Source organism: Falco rusticolus, chromosome 4, assembly GCF_015220075.1.
Source record: "Falco rusticolus isolate bFalRus1 chromosome 4, bFalRus1.pri, whole genome shotgun sequence".
NCBI lineage: Eukaryota > Metazoa > Chordata > Aves > Falconiformes > Falconidae > Falco > Falco rusticolus.
The window spans coordinates 101,074,668-101,097,332 of NC_051190.1; the positions used below are offsets into that span (position 1 = coordinate 101,074,668).

A 22,665-nucleotide genomic window follows, 5' to 3' on the forward strand; every position below is an offset into this window, starting at 1 on the left:
ATTTTTCCATTCGCCCAATTACGCAACCAATTTGCTTACCTAACTGACAGCTGCTATCGGGAAGCGGGAAAACGTGCTGCATGTTACGGAAATCATGCAAATCCCCCGAGGGCAGTGAGAGCGTTAACTTGATTTAAAGCTTCACTGAACTACAGATCTTTCCTGAACCCCGTCCGCCCTCTGTTAACCTGTTCCGCCTGGAAAGGCAGCGGGTCGTACGCACGTAACCCCGGTCCCTAGCAGGGCACCGGACGGCTGGCTCGGCCGCAGCATGCCCCAGCATCAACCACCTGGGAAGAAAACCCGGCGTATAGATGGAGGTATACGCGGAGCGCTACGCTAGGAACGGCAGGGAAAGAGCTCCCGCTCTTCCGCGCTGGCTCCCGCACCCGTCGGGCCGCCCGGGTGCGGGTGAAGCCCCGCCGGCCTGGCCGCGGCGGCCCCTTGCCCGGGGTGCGCCTCCCGCGGCCCCCGTAACACCCGCGGGCACCGCCGCAGCGCGACGGGACCCGCTGCTCCGCGGCCGGCGCTGCGGGGGGGCATTGGCAACGCCTTCAAGGGTCGCAACGATCGCTACAACGGGTTTGTTCCGCCTAATTCTCCGCACGCCGGCCCGTAGCGCTTCCGCAGGGCCCCGCCGGCCGCGCAGCGGGCAGGGCACCAGGCTGCGCCTGCGCGGGGCGAGGCGGGCGGGGCGCGCAGGGCGGGGCGGGGCGGGCGGGGTCGGGAGCGCAGGCGCGCGCTGTTCCCACCGCCCCCGGCCCCGCCCCCGGCGGGAATCCCCCTCGCCCGCCGCGGCGCTGCCCCGCCCCCTCCCGCCGCTCCGGGGCCGTCGGCGGGGGCGGCTGCGCCAGGGGATGGGGGCCGGGTCCCGGCGGGCGCTGTCCGGCCGTGGCGGTAAGCGGGGCCGGGGGCCTCGGGCTCCTCCGCGCGGGGCGACGCCGCGGAGCGGGGAGAAAGGGAGGGGGCGGGGAAGGCGGCGCGACCTCGGAGGACGGCGTGAGGCCGGGAGCGGGCGAGGGGCAGCTCCCGCCTGCCCGTGGCGGGCCCGTGGGCGCGGAGCGGTACGTGCGGGCGCGCACGCGCCGGTGCGGGCCCGGCAGGTAACGGCCGCCCGGCCCGGCCGCCCCCCTCCAGCGGCGCAGCCCCCGAGGCCGCCCTGGCGCGGCAGAGCGCCAGCCCCTGCGCGTGTTCGAGCCCCGGGCACCTGCCCGGCGCCGCGCCCGAGAGCCGCGGCGGGCGGGGGCTCCTTGCCGCGGCGCGGGGGGCCCGTGGCGCCGGAGGCCCTGGCGCACCCCGCTCCCCGCCGGCGCGGGGAAGACCTGCCCTTCCGCGCGTCGGGTGGTTCTGCCAGGGCTGCGTGAGCGGCGGAGCCGCCGGGGCCTGCGGGCCTCCCGCAGCGGGCCGGGCCGGTCGCCTCACGCCAGCCAGCCTGTGCCCTGCGCGCTGGCACCGGGCTCGTCGCCGTGCGGTTTCCCCGCCGCGCCGCGGGGGTCAGCGCGGGTGAACCCCTGAGGTGAACGGTCCGGGGGCGCGGGTGGGGCGGGCGGCGCGTTCCTACCGGCGTCTGCAGGGTGACTGCGGGGCGGCCCGTGTCCTGCGCCGTGCTGGCCAGCCCCTCTGAGCTGGCGGCAGGTGACACGCGAGACCGGAGGCTCTTGTTTACCTCAGCCATGTAACAGTTTCTCGGCGGTTAATAGAGCATTTAAAACAAGAAACAATGGTGGTTTTGTCCGGTTATATAAAGTGCCGCCGTAGATTAGTGAGATTGCTGGGGTTTTCCATCGTCTATCCAAATCCCTGAAGCTAAAATTACAGACGGAGAAATGTTTTATTACCAAAGGGCTTGTTGATGTACTTAAGTTAGCTGATGATTAGGACTGCTGCTAGAGGCGAAATTATTATTGCCTTTCCCACCTAGTTGAAAATCGGAAATTGGAAGACAAAAATTGAAAGGCGTTCTGGGGATATTTTACCTCTGCCTATTTTTTTTTTTCTTCTCACTATTTGCTCACAAATACCTAGTAAAATATTTGGTAAACAGTTTACATTCTTAGTTAAGTATATTTGTAGCAGTAAGATGCAATGCTAAAACTTCCAATGTCTTGGAAAACTGTCATATGAGCTATTGTGCTGTATTGGAACCAGGATGGTATTTCTCTGATAACTGCTCATCTGAGGTGCTTGAAAATGGCAACGTGTGGGCCGTTAGTGGGGGCATGTTATTTTCAAAAATGCAAAGAAAAGTATATTTAAAAATAAAAGTGCATGAAAAACATGAGGAAAACATTGCCAATAGGGGGCTACCCTCATAATCCCTAATAATTAGGTCTAAGTTTGCACTCTGACAGGCTAACTTGGAAAACGCTCAGTTACACTTGCGTAGTGCAGAAGTTACTAGTAAAAATTTTGAATTCATTTTTATGGATGCCAGCAAACTTTTGGTAAAGATTTCAAGGCATTGTTGTGTGGCAGTGCCATTTCCTTTGTTTTTATCTTGCACCCCCATAAAATCATTGGTGTACCTATTTTAAAGTATTATCATTGTTTGAAAGTTTTGGACTCAGGGGAGTGAAAATTTACATGGCATTTACTTGCTCTGTGTTTGTCCTGAAAGCAAGCTGCCTTTTTTTGTTTCTATACTTCAAGACAAAAACTGAACATCAGGAAGAGCAGGAAACATTTGCAATTAGTTATTTCTTAGGGGGATTTTTCTTAACTGGAACATCTTTAATTAATCTTCCAATCCAATTATGGTAACTACTGTTAATATTTGTAAGACACTGTTAGTAGAGGAAACTGAAAACATTCTTACAGAAAGCTTTTAGGTTTTATGTGTGATTTCGCAATTTTGTACTACTGTTGTGACTTTAAAAGTTATCACCTAGGATTTAGAAAATGCACTGATAAGTAACAGGGGAAAATACTCATGTCCGTTACTAAATAGGATTTTTTCTTTTTTTATTTTTTTCCACAGTGAGTTAGTGGATGGCTGAAAGTTGGCTTGACCATTGGAATTGCTGAAATGTTCTGCTGCTTAAGAGCCGTGAGAAGGTATAGCATGTTGCTGACCTAATTTACCTTTAACATATGTTTAAGTGTGTACTTATGGCTTGCATATATGTAAAACTGGTGTGGTCTTCTTGTTTAATGCTTATTCCTTTGGCTTTCTCATCTTTACAGCTTGAAGCTTTCAACAGAACATCCACAGCTGAAAATCCCCAAAGGCATATGCCAGTCCTCGAGTGAGACATTAAAAAGGCTCTCAACAAAACCAGGGTTTTAAAATAGTTTAAGTATGAGAAAAGGGCAGTCTAAATCTGAATATGATATCAAATATATTACTGCATTATTGAGTTATTAAAGCTCAGTGTTTCAAAATGAGTGAATATATCTCTAATAAGGAGCTTAATTTAACAAAGCTTTTCAGTGCCAAAGCTATAAGCCAAAAATTTAAACTTCAGAGAGAAGTGAAGAAAAAGTAAAAAAGAAAGTTGAAGGGAATTATTTAATCAATAAATTAAATCGCTCCTACAGTATGATTGCATAATATGTTCTAGTGGAGATTGTGTTTCATATCTTTCATGAAGTGGAGACGGCTGTTCTCAAAGTGCTTATGACCTTGATTTTAACACAAAGCCTTTCTTGGCCCTTAAAATCTAAATGAAGCTCATGGAAAAATTATTGCTCCTTGTGAGTGAAGCCATAAGCATCTTTCTTGCATTTTTTTTCTCTCTAAATTCATTTTAATTCACTTATTTTGTCACTTCACTTGAAGGATGCCTCAGAGTTCTGTCTTTCACCTTCAGTAAATGAATTCTTCCTTCTGTCACGCAGACTAATTTTGGCCTTTGAGCGTCTCTCTTTTAAGCAAGTTCAAAATAGACTTTTGGCTGGAATCCTGAGCCTTCCTGCTAGCATGGCAGTGTTGTTTAGATACAAAACAAGGGAACTGGAGTTAACCATACTTGGCCATTCGTCTTGTAAAATACCAGATGGAAGTTTATGATTAATAAACTTGCAAGTATGATTAAGAGTTTCCAGGTATGTTGGAACTTTTTTCCCCTAACTACTGGAAGCAGCATGCAGTGTAGTTCGAGAGTGGACGTGGGAAATAACGTATGAATAAGGTGAAGAGAGAAATATGCTTCTTACTTCCTCCAAGCAGTTGGGTCTAGGAGGATGTAGGTTTCTTGCACTGCTGTTAGTCAAAACTGCTATCAGACAGGTAGCTGGTTAATTTACTTTTTTGCCTTTGTTGGAAAATTAGTGTTTTTTTCCCTTTTTACTGCTTTGTACCCACTTGCTACCAAAAAAAAAATTTCTGCTCTTTCTTTTTTTTTTTTTTTTTCCCCTCAGCAGGACAGTTATTTTGGTATTTTTGCAATACAAAATGGTAAAGCATATGATCAGGTGGACTTTTATCCATTGTGCTTCGCTTCGTTTCTTGCCAGGTCACGTAGACTTTTTTTCTGCATCACTGAGCAAATCTAGCGTGTTCTTGTCATTGAGAGCCTTTGCTTTCCGTAAAAATGTGATACTGTGTGGTGCTTCACCATCTCCTGCTATTTTGAGTAGGATCATGGGCTATAGTGATGACTAGTCTCAAAGTCTGAGATGCAGCCAGCAAGGAGGTAGAAATGTTTGCCAGTAATACATTTTATCTTTTTTTTATCTTCCATTTAATCCATGCACATAAATATTTGGTTTAGTCATAACCGTTTGAAATTTCATCAGTCTTCTTACATTACACATTTTCCATCCCACTTTTCTATGAAAACTTCTCATGTTTTCAGCATTCTGACTTTTCAGACCTACTAATTAAATATTTGCCCACCTCTTAGGCAGAAAAAGTTAGCTTTAACTACTTTCATGATTCTAATTGGAGAGTTGGAAATGTTGACAAAAAAAAGGTAAAGTAAGGGTCATTGCATCTGCTTGACAACTCAACTGCTGTCATTTACTGTTTGCCAAAATGAAAAATACTGTTTATTGTGTGAGCACAAATTTGGGGATTTTTTTTTTGGTTGGGTTTTTTATTTTAATTCGTGAAAGCAGTCAAGAAATAGTCTCACATATTTCTGTGTCCAGGATAATTATTTGGTCTAGGATGCTGAACAAATAACTCTTTGTAAAACAGTCTTGTTTACCGTTACTAATAAGGTTGTTAGTTTTATGTGAATTGGAAGTAGCTTTGCCTCCAGTCTGCCATATATTTTCCTATTTGGGGCTTGCAGTTTGAATGGTACTGTGAGGAGTGGAACAGCATTGTATTGATTGACAGAGGGGAATCCCTACCCTTCTGAGCAGCAAACTAAAATGAACATTAATCACAGAGAAAAATGGTTGGACTGTTGGATTTGTTAGCCCATGAAATCAGCTGAAGGAGAAATCTATTATTAAATATTTACCAATTCACATTTTCTTGCTGATTTTATATATACTGTCTCTTGGTAATTAGTTTGCTGACCTGAGTATCAGCTTTGAGCTATGGCAGGAAATTTTGGTGGTCTTTAATTCAGAACTTGTTTTTCCTCCCACTTCAGTCTTCTGTTACGCAAGTGTCCTCATTGCAGAACTGTTGTTTAATGTATGCATAATTGGAGGTTATTTGATCTTTTGTACTTTCTGAACTTCCTAGAACAACTTCAACTTAACTTTTCCTAGCACAAAAAAATTTCTTGTTTTTCTCTATTTCAATGAAGATCAAAGGTCAGAAAGGTACTATGTTTTACTTGATGTCTTCTATAAAGGGAGTATGTCTGGGAAAGTAGATTTTATTTTATTTTTTTAAACAGACACAAGTGTGTGGACATTACAAACTAATGACGAACTTCTTTTGATTGAATTGTGATTATTATTCCTGGGTAAAATTTCATATTCTTTCGGCACTGCTTGAAAAATACTGGTTTTGGCTTTTTAACTTGGAGGTTCAAAAGTATGTAAGGCTTGGCTTTTAAGAGCAGCTTCAGCAGTAGCTATGAAAAATACCACTGAAGCCAGTCTTCATCATTCAGACTACTTGACTGGGGAATTTTTGTTTGAGCCTGCTCCGAGAAAGTACAGTGAAAAGTTATTGTACTTATTTACATGCCTGTAATCAGCCGTTAGCATTCACTATTTCTCAAATTTGTTGGATTTGCTCTATATAAATGCAGCTTTGTGAGTCGCAAGGGGAAAACCCCAGAACTGAGACTTCTAATACCGGTTTAAAATTATTGCAGCTGTGAATGTTTACTCCATTCTGTCACATTCTAATGCCGTTTATATCAGTTTGTCTCTTGGTTGCATCATATATAAACATTTTGTTATTTTATTAGGTTATGTCTGGAGAAGATACTGCTACAGTGCATTCTTCAGTCAAGAACTTTATCAGGAGCTGATGCCATCAATGCTCTCAGACCTTTCTATTTTGCTGTGCATCCAGATTTTTTTGGCCAGCATCCCAAAGAGAGGGTAAAAATCTTTTAGTATGCTTTCTTTGTAAATGTGTCACGTGTCAGGGATGGAAATTTTCGAGTTTTCCTGCAGTCAGAGACACAAAAGTAATATTAGAATTGAATATGGTTGTTACCAGAGAACAAAAAGATGCACTTTATTTTAAGTCCCTTAAAACACCTGTTACTTATTAGTCATATTTTCTGTTTAATTGTTATTAAACAAATATTGAATCCTTCCAGATTAATTTATAATACATATTACTTGCTTTGTCATAGTGAAATGCTCTGCATTATGTTTGAATCAATGGATTTCTTTAAGCTTGAAAGCCTTAAAAGTGGTGTTTTGGAATGTACAGAAAGTGCAAGTATGTACGTCATCCAATTTATTCATGCAAGATAATTCATTTATGCTGAGAATATGAACTATATCACTACTTATTAAGAGCAGCTGGCAGTTTGTAAGAACTAATTCTGCATGTAAGATTAAAAATGTTTAGATGAAAAATGGCCAAATTCATCATCTGTAAGGTTTGTGGGGGTTTGGTTTTTGGTTTGTATTTTTTAAACAGGAAGTGAATGAAAACTCTCTGAAGAGGTTAAATGGCTACTTGGAGAACCTACAGAAACCAGGATTTCGCTCCTTTAAGCCAACTCAGCTTACGTTTTATGTAAGAGAAAGAGAACCAAACTCTTCTAATGTTCAAGAATCCTTCAGTGCTTCAGGTGCTTTTATATCGTGCAGAATGCATCTTCTTTTTCAATCTTGAAACTTTTTCAGACCATAACTTAGCCTTGTGCCGTCATAATGACTTTCCGACTAAATAAAATCCTGTCAAACCATGAAAATATGTATTAAATATGCCAGCTAGAACCATGCAAGTAATTAAACATCTTAAGCTTTAAAAAACATTGAAAGAATAAGAAATGACAAAGTTGAGGCCAAGTTACAGTATGAGAAAGTAAAAAAAAAACCAACTCCTAAGTTGATGTCAGTGATTTTTCTGCTCTTAATACTGTTGTCTTGTCTAGCTGGAACAACAGTTGGGTCCTTGTGTTCATTGCAGATAATGTGTAGTACACAATGTCAGGATGTTTGTAGGGTCAGTAGGAACTTACTGTGTAAGCAGAAGTTGTAGGATATCTGAAGCTTCAATTTACCACATTGTCTCTTAGCTTTGAGACTACAGAAAATATTGCTGAGTTTGGATTACTGGTTTTGATTAATTTTATTCTATGTATTTGGTCTGATGTACCAATATGCCTTACCTAACAGATGAGTTTTATGTTCTGTATACTGCTCATAAAAACACTTGAGCAAATTGTGAGGGACTCTAGTGCTAGAAAACAGTCATACCATTTTTCAAGAAAATAGTAGTGTTTTGTCCAGTGTACTTAAAATAAGAGTTGAACTGGCAGCTGTTACACTCTTGAGTCTACTTGCTTGCTGTCTAATGGGGCAGTTAGGCCTAATATCTAAGTGATGGGACTTAATTTTAGCCAGTGTGCAAGTGTAATGTTTTGTTCTGAAGCTGCTGTTGCTAGCCTGTGAAGAGCTGTTGTAGTGTGGCGTTTCTACAGTAAATTATATCCAAAGTGATGATCAGTAATAACATGAGTTGTGTAGAGCTGTTGGACAAAACTGCCAGTGCTAAAGCAAAAGCATCCATTCTTGGGTTATGCTGCATCTGTAGCTAGTTTTCCAATTTGTCCAGTGATTCAGGTAGTTAAAACAGCTCTATTTATAATTTTGGACACATAACAGTTTTAAATGTTAAACTGCACATGAATTTTGCAGCGAGTATTGAAATGACGATATCATAATTTCTGACTGTGTACGTCTTGTTTGGGCTCTTGTAAGATGAGAGAGATGTGGATGCATTTAACATAATTTCAATTAAATAATACTAATTGTGGGACTTGTATTTTATAGGATTTCGAGCAGTCAGTTTTACATTACATACTAGGGATCTCCTGAGCACAGTATTAGATATTCTCAACTCCTGCAGTTTATCTACGGAGCATATTCAAAGTTTGAATGTGAACTCTCAGCCCCACAAGGAATCAAAAAGCACAGTGAACAGACCTATCAAATGGGATAAGACTTACTATTCATTTACTGGATTCAAGGATCCTGAGGAGGAACTAGAACAAGCCCAGAGAGTGGAAACAACTTTAATGTATGTAAAGCTTTTATTTAACTGGTATTTTGTAACCTAAATTGGTCTTATACTAATGCTAAGGGTTTTTAGATGCTACTGATAAACATTCTGAAAACAACACAAAACCTTATTGCCCAACATGTAATTCTGTTCACGCTTTTTATAATTAAAGAGAGTTCAGGTGAGCTCCTGGGATAACTAGTGCCAGCTAAGCTGAGGCATTCTTGCGTTTTCGCACATCATTAATGTTTGGTCAATCTGGTTTTGGTTGATCTTCGCTTTTCAATGTTGTGGAATATTGGTGGCGATTCAGTAGAAGGCAGAGGTTCCACTTGCTTCAAACCTTAGTGCTGTGCTCCTGATTTGTTGTTCAGTATACCAACATTAATATTTAAATTGAGGCAATTAAAAATTCTGAAATTGCATTAAATGCAGCATATTGTGCATTAGAAGTCGGTTGTTTATAAAATCTTATGTGCATATTTTGTGGAAGGGTGAAAAATACTGCCTTGAAAAATTTTGTAACAATGAGACTTAGGTGCCATTTGAAATAAATGCAGAACTGTGGTGGTAGTATCTTCAGAGCATCATACTGCCTAGCACCTCTCAAATAAAGCTACTATAATATATGCTACTGTAAAACACTTAACTGAGATTTAACATACTAGAAAATATTTTTACTTATTTCTACACGTTTACAGGAAATGCCACAAACAGTTACATATTAACAGTCTGGTTTTAATACCTAGCCGTTTGGCACTGGGCCTCTCTTCTTCTGAGTTTGAATTTTTTTGCTTAGAATACAGTGTGAGAATGGAAGTATTTCTTTGTTAAAATACAAGTATGAAAATAAGTTTATGATACGAACAAAGGCTAAATCTCTTAAAGTAGCATTTTCCTAGAAATAGAATGATCTACTTATTGAAAGTTTTAGATATACTCCATGAATCATGTTTGCCTGGTTGTGATTATTGACAGAAGAACTGTAAAACTTTGACCTGCTTTATCTATGTTCATCCCAGCTCTGTAAGAGTTACCTAACTTAGCCCCTCAGTACCATCTCCCTTATTTGATAGTCGACTATAATCACTTTGGTGGTTTGGTTTTTTTGAAGATGCCCCCCTAAATCACATTAATCTGCTGCTCTACACCTTTCACAGCCCTAAGTCTTACAGCTGGAATGTTGTCAGTGTCTTTTGGTTCAATTTGATTCCCTAGTCCCCCTCAAAAACATTAAGCACCAGGTATTCCTTTGCAGATATCTTAAGGTAAACCATTGCAATTTCAGTTTTTGTCCTCTACCTTTAAAAACCCCTTTACCTAGTAAACTGAAATAAAATCTTAATGTTAACAGTAAGAATTCAGTTAGTTGTACTGTTTTCATGACAGATAATACAGCATGCCTCTAATGTTAGTTTTTTCCTCTTCTTTCAGATCCTGGCTAGATGATAATGAAGCAAGTGCGGTAAAAAAACTGAAAAAGAGTTTGCCACTTAGAAAAGAACTAGAACGTTTAAAATTTGAGCTCTCTCATCAACTCCAGCTCTCAGATATCAGGTAATAAGTTAGATCAGTCGGACTCGGATTAAGACAGTCAAAGCCAGGAAGTATTGTGTAATACTATGCCATGAGCTGTAGAAGCCTATTCCAGCAAAACAGCTACATTTCATATATGTAAAAGTGTTATTGCACTGAATATTTTTCTAGAAGAATTCTATGGGGACAAAAGTTTCCTGTTACAATCTGCTCAAAAAGACCTAGTGTTTGTAACTAATAACATAGGCTCCAGTTGAGACAAACACCTAAACACTTGAAAATAGGACCTCTGTCTGTGCATTAGTTTGGGTGTTTTCCTCAATGAAATTGCTTTTGCTGAATTCAGGTGAATATCTACAAAGGTAACTAGATTAGCAGTGAAATGCAGCTTTGCACATGGTACCTATTGACATCCTGTGAAGGCTTAATAAAAATGTTGTTCTTTTTAGTGTCTCGTTCCCCACACTCCAGAGGAGGAGGATATTTGCCTGAAGGGGCTGAGTACAGTTGGTAATCTTGATTCTTCAGAATATTTTCCAGAAAATAATTTATGATCCTTCTTTAAATTTTGTCCCTTCGATTGAGGATGTTCTGAAGTGGAATATTCAGGATGGGAAATGACAGTGAGGGTATTCAATAATGGAAAAATAAACTTTGCGGATTATTTCAAGGAGTAGTCTGTTAAGTTCTTCTTTTAACCAGGAAAAGGGAGAGTTGGAGCTTCTGAAATCATGCTTTTGTCCTTTCACTCTGTAAAAAGACCCTGATTTCCTTTAAGCTGAAGCAGTGTTTTTTAATGCAATTTCTAATTATCTGCAACTGTGCTTTGGTGGGAGTTTTAAGGTTTCTGAAACAGTCTTCGGTATTAGAGGCATAGGTTTGGTTCTGTTCATGGCTTGAATTTAATTTTCTTATAATTTGTGCTTTTAAAATGCACTAAAACTATTGTGTTCCAATGAGGCGTTACTAACCTTCCAAGAGTTACATTGTCATAATTCAAAAAGGAATGTGAGTGTAGAAATCTGACAAGCTAGTGTCTTAATAGGAAACTATATTTGCAATCCTGCAGCCTAATGCTAGTTTTCACAGAGGTTTAAAAAAGTAATAGGGTCACTGGCTTTACTCCATGTATAAGTTTAGGATGGCTGAAGAGAAGGTAGGATCTATAAGCCACCTTTTTTGCTCTCAGCAGCACCAGACAGGAATTTTAAGTGATACTGACTTGGGTTACAATAGACTGAGTTGCCTCCTAAGTGCCGTGGCACAGTGCCATTCTCTGCATCCCAAAGAGTGGTTCTTTGCCAATTAGGTTTCCCTAAATGAGATGATGTGGGTTGACCTCAGCTAGCAGCTAAGTACCTACCCACACAGCTGCTCACTCATACACCCCCATCGGGATGGGAGGAAGAGAATAGGAAGAGCAAAAGCAAGAGAACTCATGGAGCAAGGTAGAAGTTTTAATAGGTGAAGTGTAGCAAAGCTGCATGTTCAAGCAAAGCAAAAGGAGGAATTAATTCATTACTCCCTGTTGGCAGGCAGGTGTTCTTCTGGAAAGCAGGGCACCAGCATGTGTAGTGCTTGCCTGGGAATACAAACACCATAACCATGAGGGTCCCCCCTTAGTCCTCCTTTCCCTGAGCATTTATTGCTGAGCACAACATCATACGGTCTGGAGTATCCCTTTGGTCAGTTGGAGTCACCTATCCCAGCTGTGTCCCCTCCCAGCTTCTTGCCCGCTCCAGCCTACTTGCCAGTGGAGGGGGCAGAGTAGGAAGAAAAAGCGAGAACCTGGACACTGTGTCAGTGCTGCACAGTAGCCAAAACAGTGGTATGTTATCAACCTTGTTTTAGTAAAAAATACAAAACACGGGACTGTTAATGAAGAAAATTAACTCCATCCCAGACAGGCCCAGTACAATAAGGAAATGGTAATTTCCCATTTTCAGACAGTTTTATGTCAGCTAGAAGTTTGTTAAAGGGTGTAATTTTTCAATACGCTGGGACAATTTTACAGTTTAAATGCTTCTTGAAATTGTTAGGAGTTTGTCTTACCTTTCTGGTGGAAGAGATGTCAAAGCTATTGTATATTGAAGTCAGCAATGTGACACCTGGCTCCTGTAAGGTTTAACGAAAATTATTCCACTGTGAAATATGAATATATAGGCAGCAACTTGCTGCTGGAATCTTAATAATGTTCTGGGCTAGGAACTCGAAGAAAAAGAAAAAAAAGAGATGGTCCTTATATACGGTATTTGCTCCTCTAGACAAACATTACACAGTGTACAACAAACTGCATGCCACATGACAGCTGAATACTGTTGCTGTTTACTTACAAATCCCTTATTGGGAGAGAGATTTCCAAGTTGTGTTCTGTCTACTGGGTTTTATATTTATTTTTTCATATGTCTGATTTTATTCCTTTGGAGGGAGGGGTGTTGGTTGGTTGGGCTTTTGGCACTCACTTTAAGAAAGATTGAAATTTTATTTAGGTGTTTTATCTGTCCAAATAGCATATGATGCAGACAGCTTTTCAGTAGGCCTTTGCTTTTATTACAGTTGGAGTGCTATTTTGTTTGAGTTATAAAGTTTTCAGCTGCTCTCGAGTTCTGTGAATTATTTTTTTTTAATAATGTTGAGAATGAAATGCTTTCAATTATATTTTTATGTAGGTGGCAGAGAAGCTGGGGTATTGCTCACCGCTGTAGCCAACTACACAGTCTAGGTCGATTAGTCCAACAGAGACCTGAAGTATTAAAGAATGTTAAAGGTATTTCTGTTGCTTGTTTCATATATCCTAATACAGTATTGATTCAGAGATGAGCATGAGTCTTCTGTGACAAGGGAGCTCCAGTTCTTTTCATGAATGCTTTTGATAACTGCAAAAACAAGCCTGCCAGCCTTACTGAAAAGCTGGTAAGAACTGACATTTTAAGCTACTGGGTATTTTTTAAAGTGACCTTTCCTTACAGTGTGTTTGCTACATCCAGCTTCTATTTTACACCTTAATAAATGCAAACTGAGCGAGTTGAAGGCACTAGACTTAGTACTAGCAATGATAGTAAAAAAACCCTCTGAAAGGGTGGAGGTAGCGGTAGCTTCTTACCCATGTGAGTAACATGAGTAGCTCTCTGAAGAGTCAATATAAGGAGGGCTTCCTAGAATACCTTTAAAATCTATTTTGTCTTCTCTTATCATGCATGTTCTGTAAAATACCTATATTAAAGTTAGTATTTTCTCAGGAAAAACTGAAATACTCTGTAAACCTGACCTACCATTCTTCTCATGCAGCTGTTTGACCTGTGGCAGTAGCTGTTTGCTCTAATTGTAACTCCACATTTTATGCCTGTCTGCAGATACTCAGTTTTGAGTGGCTTTCAGTTGAGGGTTCACCTAATCCTTTGTCAAAAGACAGAGTGGGTAGGACAATAAGTAGTTGTTGTAAATTGTATCAAGTTTCAAATTAGTTTCTTTACCTGAGCATGCTAAGGATTTAAAGTGCTAGAAAAGTCTGTCTTGTGAATCTGTTGTAGTCTCCACCTTTGAAGATCTTTAATAATATACTGGACAAATACACAGGTACCGTTGATCTTGCCTTGGGGTACAAGGATGGACTAGATGCCTTCAAGTCAGTGTTGCTCGCTCTTAAGGATTTTGGAAGACTGATTTCTGAAAGCAAGAGCTTCTGTTTAAGCCTTGTCTTGTAGATTAATACATCCCACTGAAGACTTTTTTTGTGGAAGTTTATTTTAATAAACAGTTGCCTGTGCTTTTACCCTAAAGAATTCTTGAGGATATTTGTACTTTGCTTAAAAAAACCATACTCAGACTCAAAGCTGACTTGTCCCCCCAGAAGTAAACCTAGTATTATCCTTTTGTTGTCTCTATTATTTCTTTTAAAAAAGAGCAAAAACCTAATGTGAAAGCATTTCTTGCAGCTTGCATGTTGCAGAGAGTTCTGTGGAAGCAGTAGTTCTCTGACCAACTTTTACCTTATTTATATATACTTTAAGTGTACAGCATGTATTTCCTACTGCATACGTGATTTGTACAGTTTCTTTGACTATGCTGTCTGCTGAGATTTTCTATTTTAAAAGTAGTCTTTGTAAGAAAAAAAGTCCAGTTAACTGAAAAAAAATCTATTGAGTTTAAACAGGGACAAGGCAATGCTAAGTAAAGTTTGTGTGAAAAAATTCTTGAGCTGGAGTTTTCAAGAATCACTCTTTCAAATCTTGAGAATAACAAAAACACCTGCTTGTGTGTCTTTGTGCTGTAGAAATGTGTTGTTCATGACAAGTTACTAGCTTAGCTAAGCCTTAAATAGTGATAGGAATAATTGCAATAACCTAAATTAGTAAAGAGTTTTGTTCAATCTTCAGGGCGCACGGTGGTATTTACAGACCGTTCAGGTATGAGTGCAGCAGGCCACGTAATGCTGGGAACCATGGATGTTCACCATCACTGGACCAAAGTAAGAAGATTTCCAAGTAAATGATACTGCCTCTTGTTATGACATCCTCTTTTACGCTATAACCAAAATATTAATTGGTGCAGATAACTGATGAGTAATTTAAAGCAAAGACATAGCTAGTATGTTTAGCATAACTGTGTACATTGCATTCTAAATTTAATCCTGTGATATACTGTTACTAACAGCAATCTTTGTCAGGTTTTTGCTGCTGCTTTCACAAACCAATCAGTCCTACCCCTGATTAGGTACAAAGAAAAATAATGTTATGCAGCGTTCCAGTGCAGTGAGCACCGGCAGAATATTTCATGATCCATAAAGAGCTCATTCCCATGAAGAATGTAAAAATTTTATTCAGATTTTTTGTAAAAATGGATTTAAAGGGAGTTGTGAAGTGATCATTTCAGTCAATGGCTGCTAACCAACCCTGTCACTCCAATTTGTTCTTTTAGGCAGGTAATGTGTGCGTTGCAGAAATCTAGTGACTATGTGAATTCTGCTGCTGCTTGGGTAAAGTTCAGAGTTGACAAGCTTTCTGGCACCCTGAATGATAAAGTATTATATGCAAAGGACCACAAATAAAATATGTAATGATGTCAGCGTGTCCATGCAGGAAATTTTCTGGAATCTGGTTGCTGAAATATTATTGATAGTTCTACAAAAAAAATATTCCTTTGTAAAGGAGATAACTGGTGGCATTTCACAGTTGGGAATTTCACCTAGCTAGAGTATTGGAATATTCTATTTCTGTATTCCAATCAATGAATAATACGAAAATTTAGCTCTCAATCCAAAGCTTCCTCTGGTGGTTGCTTGAACTTTTGCCTGTGTGTGTTTCACTGAGGGAGAAGATAAACCATGGTTTGTTAATGTGAATGATTTACAGAGAACTTAAACTGAGAAACTAGAATTTAATGCAAAACTTTCTACTCTGAGACTTGAGAGTGTTGATAGTAATTGGAATAAAAGTGTTCTAATTATAAAGACTGTATCCCTTGAAAAGAGAATTTATTCCTCTTTCAAACCTTTGCTGAGGGGTTTTCTGAAGGGGTCGTGTTTCTGTACAAAGTGTTGTGCAGATGGGATGATGTGGTGATGGTGTTTGCTTTGGAAGACAGAAGGGTATGTATTTGAACCTGAAATCAAAGGCTTTTATTTTCAAATGCACTGAGGATCAGGTTAAATGAGACACAGAAAAAGTCTGTGAAAACCTTTTTGAGGTTGGTTAGCTGCTTGGTTTTTAGAGAGCAGAATTTTTTTTTGTCTAATATTAATGTACCGATATTTTTGAAAGCAGTCCTAACGGCTGTTACTTTTGTTACTAATTATTAGAAGAAGGAAGCAGCAGAATAGTGTTCAAGTCAGCCTGTAGAATGCTTGGTCAGAGGTGCAATATTCAGAGGATTTTTGCAGGTTTTCTCTGTAACAAATGCAAATGCTGAACCAATGGATTTTACTGTGGCAAAAGCTGTTCTGATTCTGCTTCTCTTGGGTTTCCAAGGAGATTATTCTGAAATCACTTGAGGTGTTCCAGCAGCAGTATTTTTTGGGATGGAAAACTACGTTGTAGTAATAACTAGGTAGAAGATAAGTAGTGACTACTACTACAGACTTTTCACTTGTTGCCCTGTTCCAACCTTCTCCCTGTCACACCTTCTGTGTCTTTACTCACAAGTCTGATCACTTCTTAACCTTTTCTCGTATAGATTTTGTAGATGAGAAATCTGGGACCTTTCTCCTCTCCCTTCAGACTCAAGATGATCCAAACCCTTGGAAAAAACTTGTTTCAGTAACAGAGACTTCTCTTTTTTAGGAGTTCATATAAATTACACCGGCAAAACCACTTTTGACTGTATGTGGAATAGCTCTACTACTATAACTGCGGTGATAAACATTTTATGTAGGCCTCAGATTATAAACTTTTTTTATCTGGGGCTATTAATTTCTCTCTATAGAGAGAGAAAGAGGACATCTGTCAGTTTTGTTAGGGCCTTTTGGTGCCTTTATAGTATAAAGTAAATACTCAGAATAATTACAGTCTTATTCCACTATGTCTTGCCCTAAAATGTATATACTCTATATTTCTGATTTTTGGTGTTCTTTGAATTTTATTTTTCCCCCTTCCTTGGGTTCCATGTTTACTTTAAGACACTCTTCCTTTATAGTTTCACGGGGATGGGGGTAGTTCCTTAATTTTAAGTTTTATGCTTTGTAACATAGAAGATGTTCGTTTGTGTGTGCACAGATTTTTGAGAGATTGCCAAATTATTATAAACTTCAGAAAAGGCTGCTCTTCTTGGAAGACCGGATAAGCCAACTTCTGGGAGGCATACAAGTAATATATATTGAAGAACTGCAACCCCTATTGACTCTAGAAGAGTACTACGAGACTCTAGATTCTTTCTATAATAAATTACGTGACAGTAGACTACCTTTTCATCCTCGCAGTCTGCGAGGCTTGCAGATGGTTCTGGAGAGGTAGGTATTTGCAGGAAAGTTTCTTCCTTTTAGAGCTTTAGTCTTCTTTTTTATGGTTACACTGATTATTACTCTCACTATGAAGAAAACTAATATAATAACGGATTTTCGTTATGTCGAAGTCTTTTTGTTTGTAAAGGTTTTAAGTGCCTTTTTATGGGTTAAGAAGGAATCAAACTGAAGAAAATCCTGCTTAATTTCATGCAAGTTAGAGTCAAAGTTCTGTCTTTATCTTAGCAGTGTTCTGCTGTGTTAAATCAAAGGTTTTATGCTGTCAGGTCAACACACAGCTGTGTATGATGGTGCTGCTGTTTATATTTTTTTTAGTATTGTTAAGAGTTAATTTTGACATGTAATTTTTAAAAAGCTTTATTTATGATGCTTATGTATTCTCATGAATCAAACTTGATTTTCTACCACTTATTCTGATTGTAATTAACCGATACTCTTTTTATCTTCAGAATTTGTTCTGAAAGTAATTCACGTAAATACTTGCATAAGAGAAAAAATGATACCTTGTTTTTTACTTCCGTCATGTTTCATTAGTGACAGGTATGCACCAAGCTTACATGAATTTGGACACTTTATGATCCCAACGGTCTGTGATCCAGCAACCCTTCAATGGTTTTTTTTTGCCAAAGCACAGGAGGCAAGGCATAATCTGAAAAGAAAGGAGGAGTAAGTGTTCATGTGTCTCAATATGTTTAGCTCATGAAAATCTTTGTATGTCATGTTTTATTTGGAGGAGGAGAACTCTGAAGAATGTATTCATGCTCTTGTAGTGGGGAAAAAACTTCTGCTTATAAAACAGAACCTTACCCATCAGCTTTACTAATTCAAAAATTTTAGCCTTCAGTGAACGCAAACAGTTATTGGAAAATACCCATCCTTCACCTTGTAGAAATAGTTGTACTTTATTCAGAAATAAGAGATCTTTGCTTACAAGATAAAATTACATAATTTTTTTACAATTAATTCCCCAAAGGGGAGGGGTTGGAATTTTTAAGGAAGAGACCTTTTTACTGAATAATAACAGCAGCAACCTCCTATTGACGTTACTTACATTGTGGCAAGAAAGCAGTAAAATCTAAAAATAACTTGAGACTGATTATAGAATTAATATTTCTAATTGTCAGTTAGTTGAGGAAAAGATTAATTAGTACCTAACAAGGGGAAGGAAAAAAATGGGGTAGAACGATGAGACAAATACCTCCTTGGTACTCTTTCACAGATGCGAGAGAGACAACAGTAGTGAGTCATAGTACCATACTTCAGTATTAAAGTTCATGACTTGTACTATCCATCAGAACTGTAATTTTTTTTCTTGTTCTTATATGTTGTATGTGTCTTTGAGGATTAAGAGCATGAAGTAGAAACAGTGGTTTTATTTTGAATAAAATACTGTGATAGATAACTGGGTATTATGTCCTTTTAGAGGTTGTTACTGCAAGTTTATTTTCTGCTTAGGAAAGCTTTTAATGAATTATTGAAGTATCACACTGTCATGAGTGTATACCTGATATATTGATTCAGATTTTTTTTGTGAAGGTGTTTTAGGCACGAGTCTTACTGAAGGCTGTAATATTTTAGCTCCGTTAAGACCTGATTACTTGGGAGGATGTGTTTTGGAGATAAACTTTGGTAAAACATGGAGGGTTTTTGGAATTTTTCCATAACCCTAGTCTAGCTTTGAAGTTAGATTATTTTTGCCATATAAGTTATAACTGCTGAATAGCTCTCTATGTAGCCGTCCATATGTGACAGCTGGGAAAGTATTGTCAGTAGAGATTGGGAGGGATGTTGTAGCCAGCGTATGCATTTGTGTCTGGGTTAACTCACTCTCCAAAAACCTCGCATTGCCCTACGTTATAAAGGCACTAATCCAGGAAAAATGTGGGGCTTCCCTCAGAGTGGAAGCAGCTGTGTTGTAAGAGCCAAGCTATGTATCTCAGCTTTTGTTGTGTGTTGGATGACTGCTGGTTTGTGTAACATAGTAAAGAACAACTATACTAGGTCATATTGAAGGTCTGTCTCCATCATCCATTAGCTTATGGAAAGTCTGTGTGAATGGGGCAAAAATGGTGGGTTTTTGTACTCTGTACTCCTTTCCAATTTCTGACTGACTGCACTTCAGAAAACTGAAGCTGGAAACATTGTCATGTTAAGAGCATTTAACAGATCATCTTTCCCCCCTGCCCCCCTTAGATGTTTAATCATTTATTGAGCTGATTTATACTTGTGCCATGGGGTATTTTGGAGCCACAAAACTGCAGCTGAATTACATGTAGCATATGTGTATGAAGGAGGGAAGAGGTGTTCTGTTTTATAGACCTACAGCCTGATGATTTAATTTGTCATTCTCTCTTGTTCTTGTGCTCTAGGAAATATAAAACCAGTCATTCTGTATTTATCACCTTTACTTTTTTGTGGATATGTCATATTTTGCCTTAATTGTCTCTTTGAGGCTGAAATCTCCTTTTCTACTTAATACTTCCTTGAACAGAACACATTCTGTACTTCTGACTTTCCTTAGCCTCCTGTGGTTGTTAAAGGGGCCCTGAGATAAAGGAAAATACTTTGAGATGTACTGGATTTACTTTGCACATGCAGATGAATGTTTTACATGCGGTAAATAGCACCGTGTAGCTGGAATTCTGTATGACCTGATGTACTGGGGAGTTTAAATGCTGCTGTTCTAGCAAGTTGTCTTATCTGTGTGGATAATGTCAGTCTTCTAGTAATGCAGGATTTAGTATGACTCTACTTCTTCCCTTGCTTTTGCAACCTATCAGTTTTGTATTGTGATAGAGGTGTAAACCTCCTTGTGGAAGTGACTAAAAATAAACCCACAGTTCTCACTGTGTGCAGCTAACTTTATGTCCTTCAGGGCAGCCTAAGGTTTCACGGAAGAGGAAAGCTTGGTGCTCAGCTGTTTGGGAAAGTGCTCAGGAGGGTGGCGTGAATACAGTCAGTAGGCAGGGTAGGCTTGCTCCAGGTTAACTCACTGGCTCAGTTCACCCCTGACCGCCAGGGCTGGGCTGGCTCTTGTACAGCCATCCGAACGCCTCAGCAGGGCGCAGTGCCTCGCAGGTACATGGAGATCCCGCACTGAGCTGTGTAAAGGGGGGTGTTAAGCCCCTACGGCACTGTTTTCACCTGAGTCAGATAGTCTCGGTAGCTGTTCCACCACGCTTAGCTTGGGCTGATTCCCGTCCCAGTGGCCCTGCAAACGTGCTCCTCTCCTGTTCAGCACAGAGTCTCTTGTAGAGCAGCACCGGTGCTGTTCCCCTAAGCAAGCTGGCTCTGGAAGTATGGCGATGTTAATGTGGCACAGTGCCTGAGCTAGGAAGGCTGGCTGAACCTGAACTGTCTCTACATTAGACGATCAGCCACCGTTCCAGTGACTCTTAATTAATTCTGCACATTAACTTTATTTCTGAGTAGTTTGAGTTTGCCATGTGGTGTCTTACCACTCTGTCTGGGGTGAATGGAAAAAATCATCTACGAGCTACGAATTCAGTATTCATAGAATCATTTAGGTTGGAAAAGACCTTTAATAGTTCTGCAATTAGTAAGTTATTGACACATTTAATATACATCAGGTAGCTGTACCTGTCATCTGTTGGTTTTGATGACGTGCAGAGTACGGATCTCAGTTAAAAAGACAGAGTAATTCCTAACATGATTTTATTCTTAAAGCTTACACTTTCAAGGTTGCTTAAGTACTTTCATCCCATACGTTAAAAATGGAGCTTCATAAGACTTCTCTGTTGGTATTTTTCCCTGTTTCCTGGTGACCAAAAAAATGTCATGGGCTTTCAAACATGAATCAGTAGGCATACTGTTGCCCATAGCCGTGAAAGCATGTTCAGTCTAGCCTCTGAGGTAGGCATGTGAGTATCAACCTGTACAAAAATCTCAGCTGTGCCATAGCTGTACATGAAATGACACCTTTGTTTACGTGTATATAACCTACAAATATACTTATTTCAGGGTGTTTCTTTTTTTTTAAGAGATTTAAGTTCTAATTTTGTCACTGTATGTTGTCTTCATTTGCTAGGATGATGATTACAGAAAAAGAGCTGATCGATACTTCCACTGAAAAATTTTCATTGGATCGGCTGTATAAGGAACCCAGTGTTTCCAGTGCACAGATGATAGATTGTTGTAAGCGACTGCTGGAAGAATCATTGCCGTACCTACAAGGCATGCACCTTTGCATATCGCATTTCTACTCTGTGCTGCAGGATGGAGACCTGTGTATACCTTGGAACTGGAAAAACTGAGGACATATCTGATAATCAGATGAATTGTTTATTTTCTGTAAGAGGCTATAAATATGGTTGGTTTTAAAAGTAAATTATTTAAATCTGTATTTTGATATCAGTATTCAACCCACAAATTTTCTTATAACTGCTGCTCAAGAAGTTTGGAGTCCTAGACAATTTGCACAGTACACAGTATTGCTAGTTCTGGGAAAGACATCTGTACATTCTCCATACTACTGTAGGAGTCCTGGTGTATTGTGAAACCACATTTTTGTAGCGAATTATGAAAATACATTAAATTGCAAGTCTGAAAAAATGGGCATGTGTATTTTTAATATACATTAATATCACCGAATAGATTATCATAAATAGTGAGTGCACTACTCAGACCAGGCATTACATGTTATCTTACGGGATTTACTGAATGCAGAAGTTGAGTACCTAAGTTGTCAGGTGGCAGTATTTCATATTGCTACCTATTACTGAATTAAAAAAAAAGACAAGGGGAAAAAACATCAGAGTATTTCTACTGTGTAGGAGAAAGCAGTGCATTGACTTGGCCTCAAGAGTAGAGTTTCATGTGCTGGCCCAGTATTGTTGCCTTAGAATTTTGAAATACGCCAATTGTACTGTCTGCAGTTTCTTTAAAGGAGATGTCATTCTCTTCTTGTTTTCCGGCATTTGCTCAATAAATACAGACAATCCTCTTTACTTATGTTATAACAGATTGCAAATCCCATTCACAACACTTAAAAGCTGAGTAGTTTAATGTGACATCTAAGGAAAGGAAGCATTGGTTTATGTGGGATTGTCTGCAAGAATAAGCACTTCCCGGTGAGGGCAAGGAGTTTGCAGTAAGGCAAATGTGCATGGATTTTTACTGGTATGTTATTCCTTGAAAAAAAATGAAATAAAGTGTGAATGTATATCAACACTTTCCTTGTAATACATGCCAAGATGAATTTTGTATTTTGGGTTACTATTTTGCAAAATCTCTTCTGAGAACAAACTCCTTCACGTTTCTGGACTGGAATTCACCTAAAATAACTGTAGAGGGGAAAAAAAAAATTGTCAAATCCTTACTTGTATTTTATATTTGTATTTAGCAGGGAAACTGTTGTGGGTCTCTGTTTTCTCCAGTTGCAAGGCTCAGTGTCAAGTTCTTTATTATGTTGTGAAACTTAAAAGAAAGACCCTGGCTGCCATCTCGGGCATGTCTGTTTGAAAGCATCAAGACACAAGCTGTGACTTTTATCAGGCCATTTATTCAGGCGAACAACTAGCAATTCCTGTATAGGTTCTGAAGATCAGTTGATAGT

The 22,665-nt window shown here is 39.8% G+C and overlaps 1 protein-coding gene across 5 annotated transcripts; it reads left to right on the forward strand.

Annotated features, from left to right (window-relative positions):
* The first annotated feature begins 112 nt into the window (after window positions 1-112).
* On the forward strand, window positions 113-22,283 carry TCAIM (T cell activation inhibitor, mitochondrial). 5 transcript variants are annotated; one of them, XM_037383818.1, is made up of 11 exons: window positions 113-320; window positions 2,978-3,054; window positions 6,321-6,456; window positions 7,010-7,163; window positions 8,371-8,617; window positions 10,034-10,156; window positions 12,805-12,902; window positions 14,512-14,603; window positions 16,846-17,078; window positions 17,625-17,756; window positions 21,139-22,283. In XM_037383818.1, the coding sequence occupies exons 2-11, from the start codon at window positions 3,026-3,028 to the stop codon at window positions 21,362-21,364; spliced, it is 1,470 nt and encodes a 489-aa protein (XP_037239715.1). In that variant the 5' UTR covers window positions 113-320; window positions 2,978-3,025; the 3' UTR covers window positions 21,365-22,283. The 5 variants fall into 5 exon arrangements, with proteins under 5 accessions (XP_037239715.1, XP_037239713.1, XP_037239716.1 ...); XM_037383816.1 differs by lacking the exon at window positions 113-320 and adding an exon at window positions 766-897; XM_037383819.1 differs by lacking the exon at window positions 113-320 and adding an exon at window positions 1,045-1,064.
* Window positions 22,284-22,665: the final 382 nt, after the last annotated feature.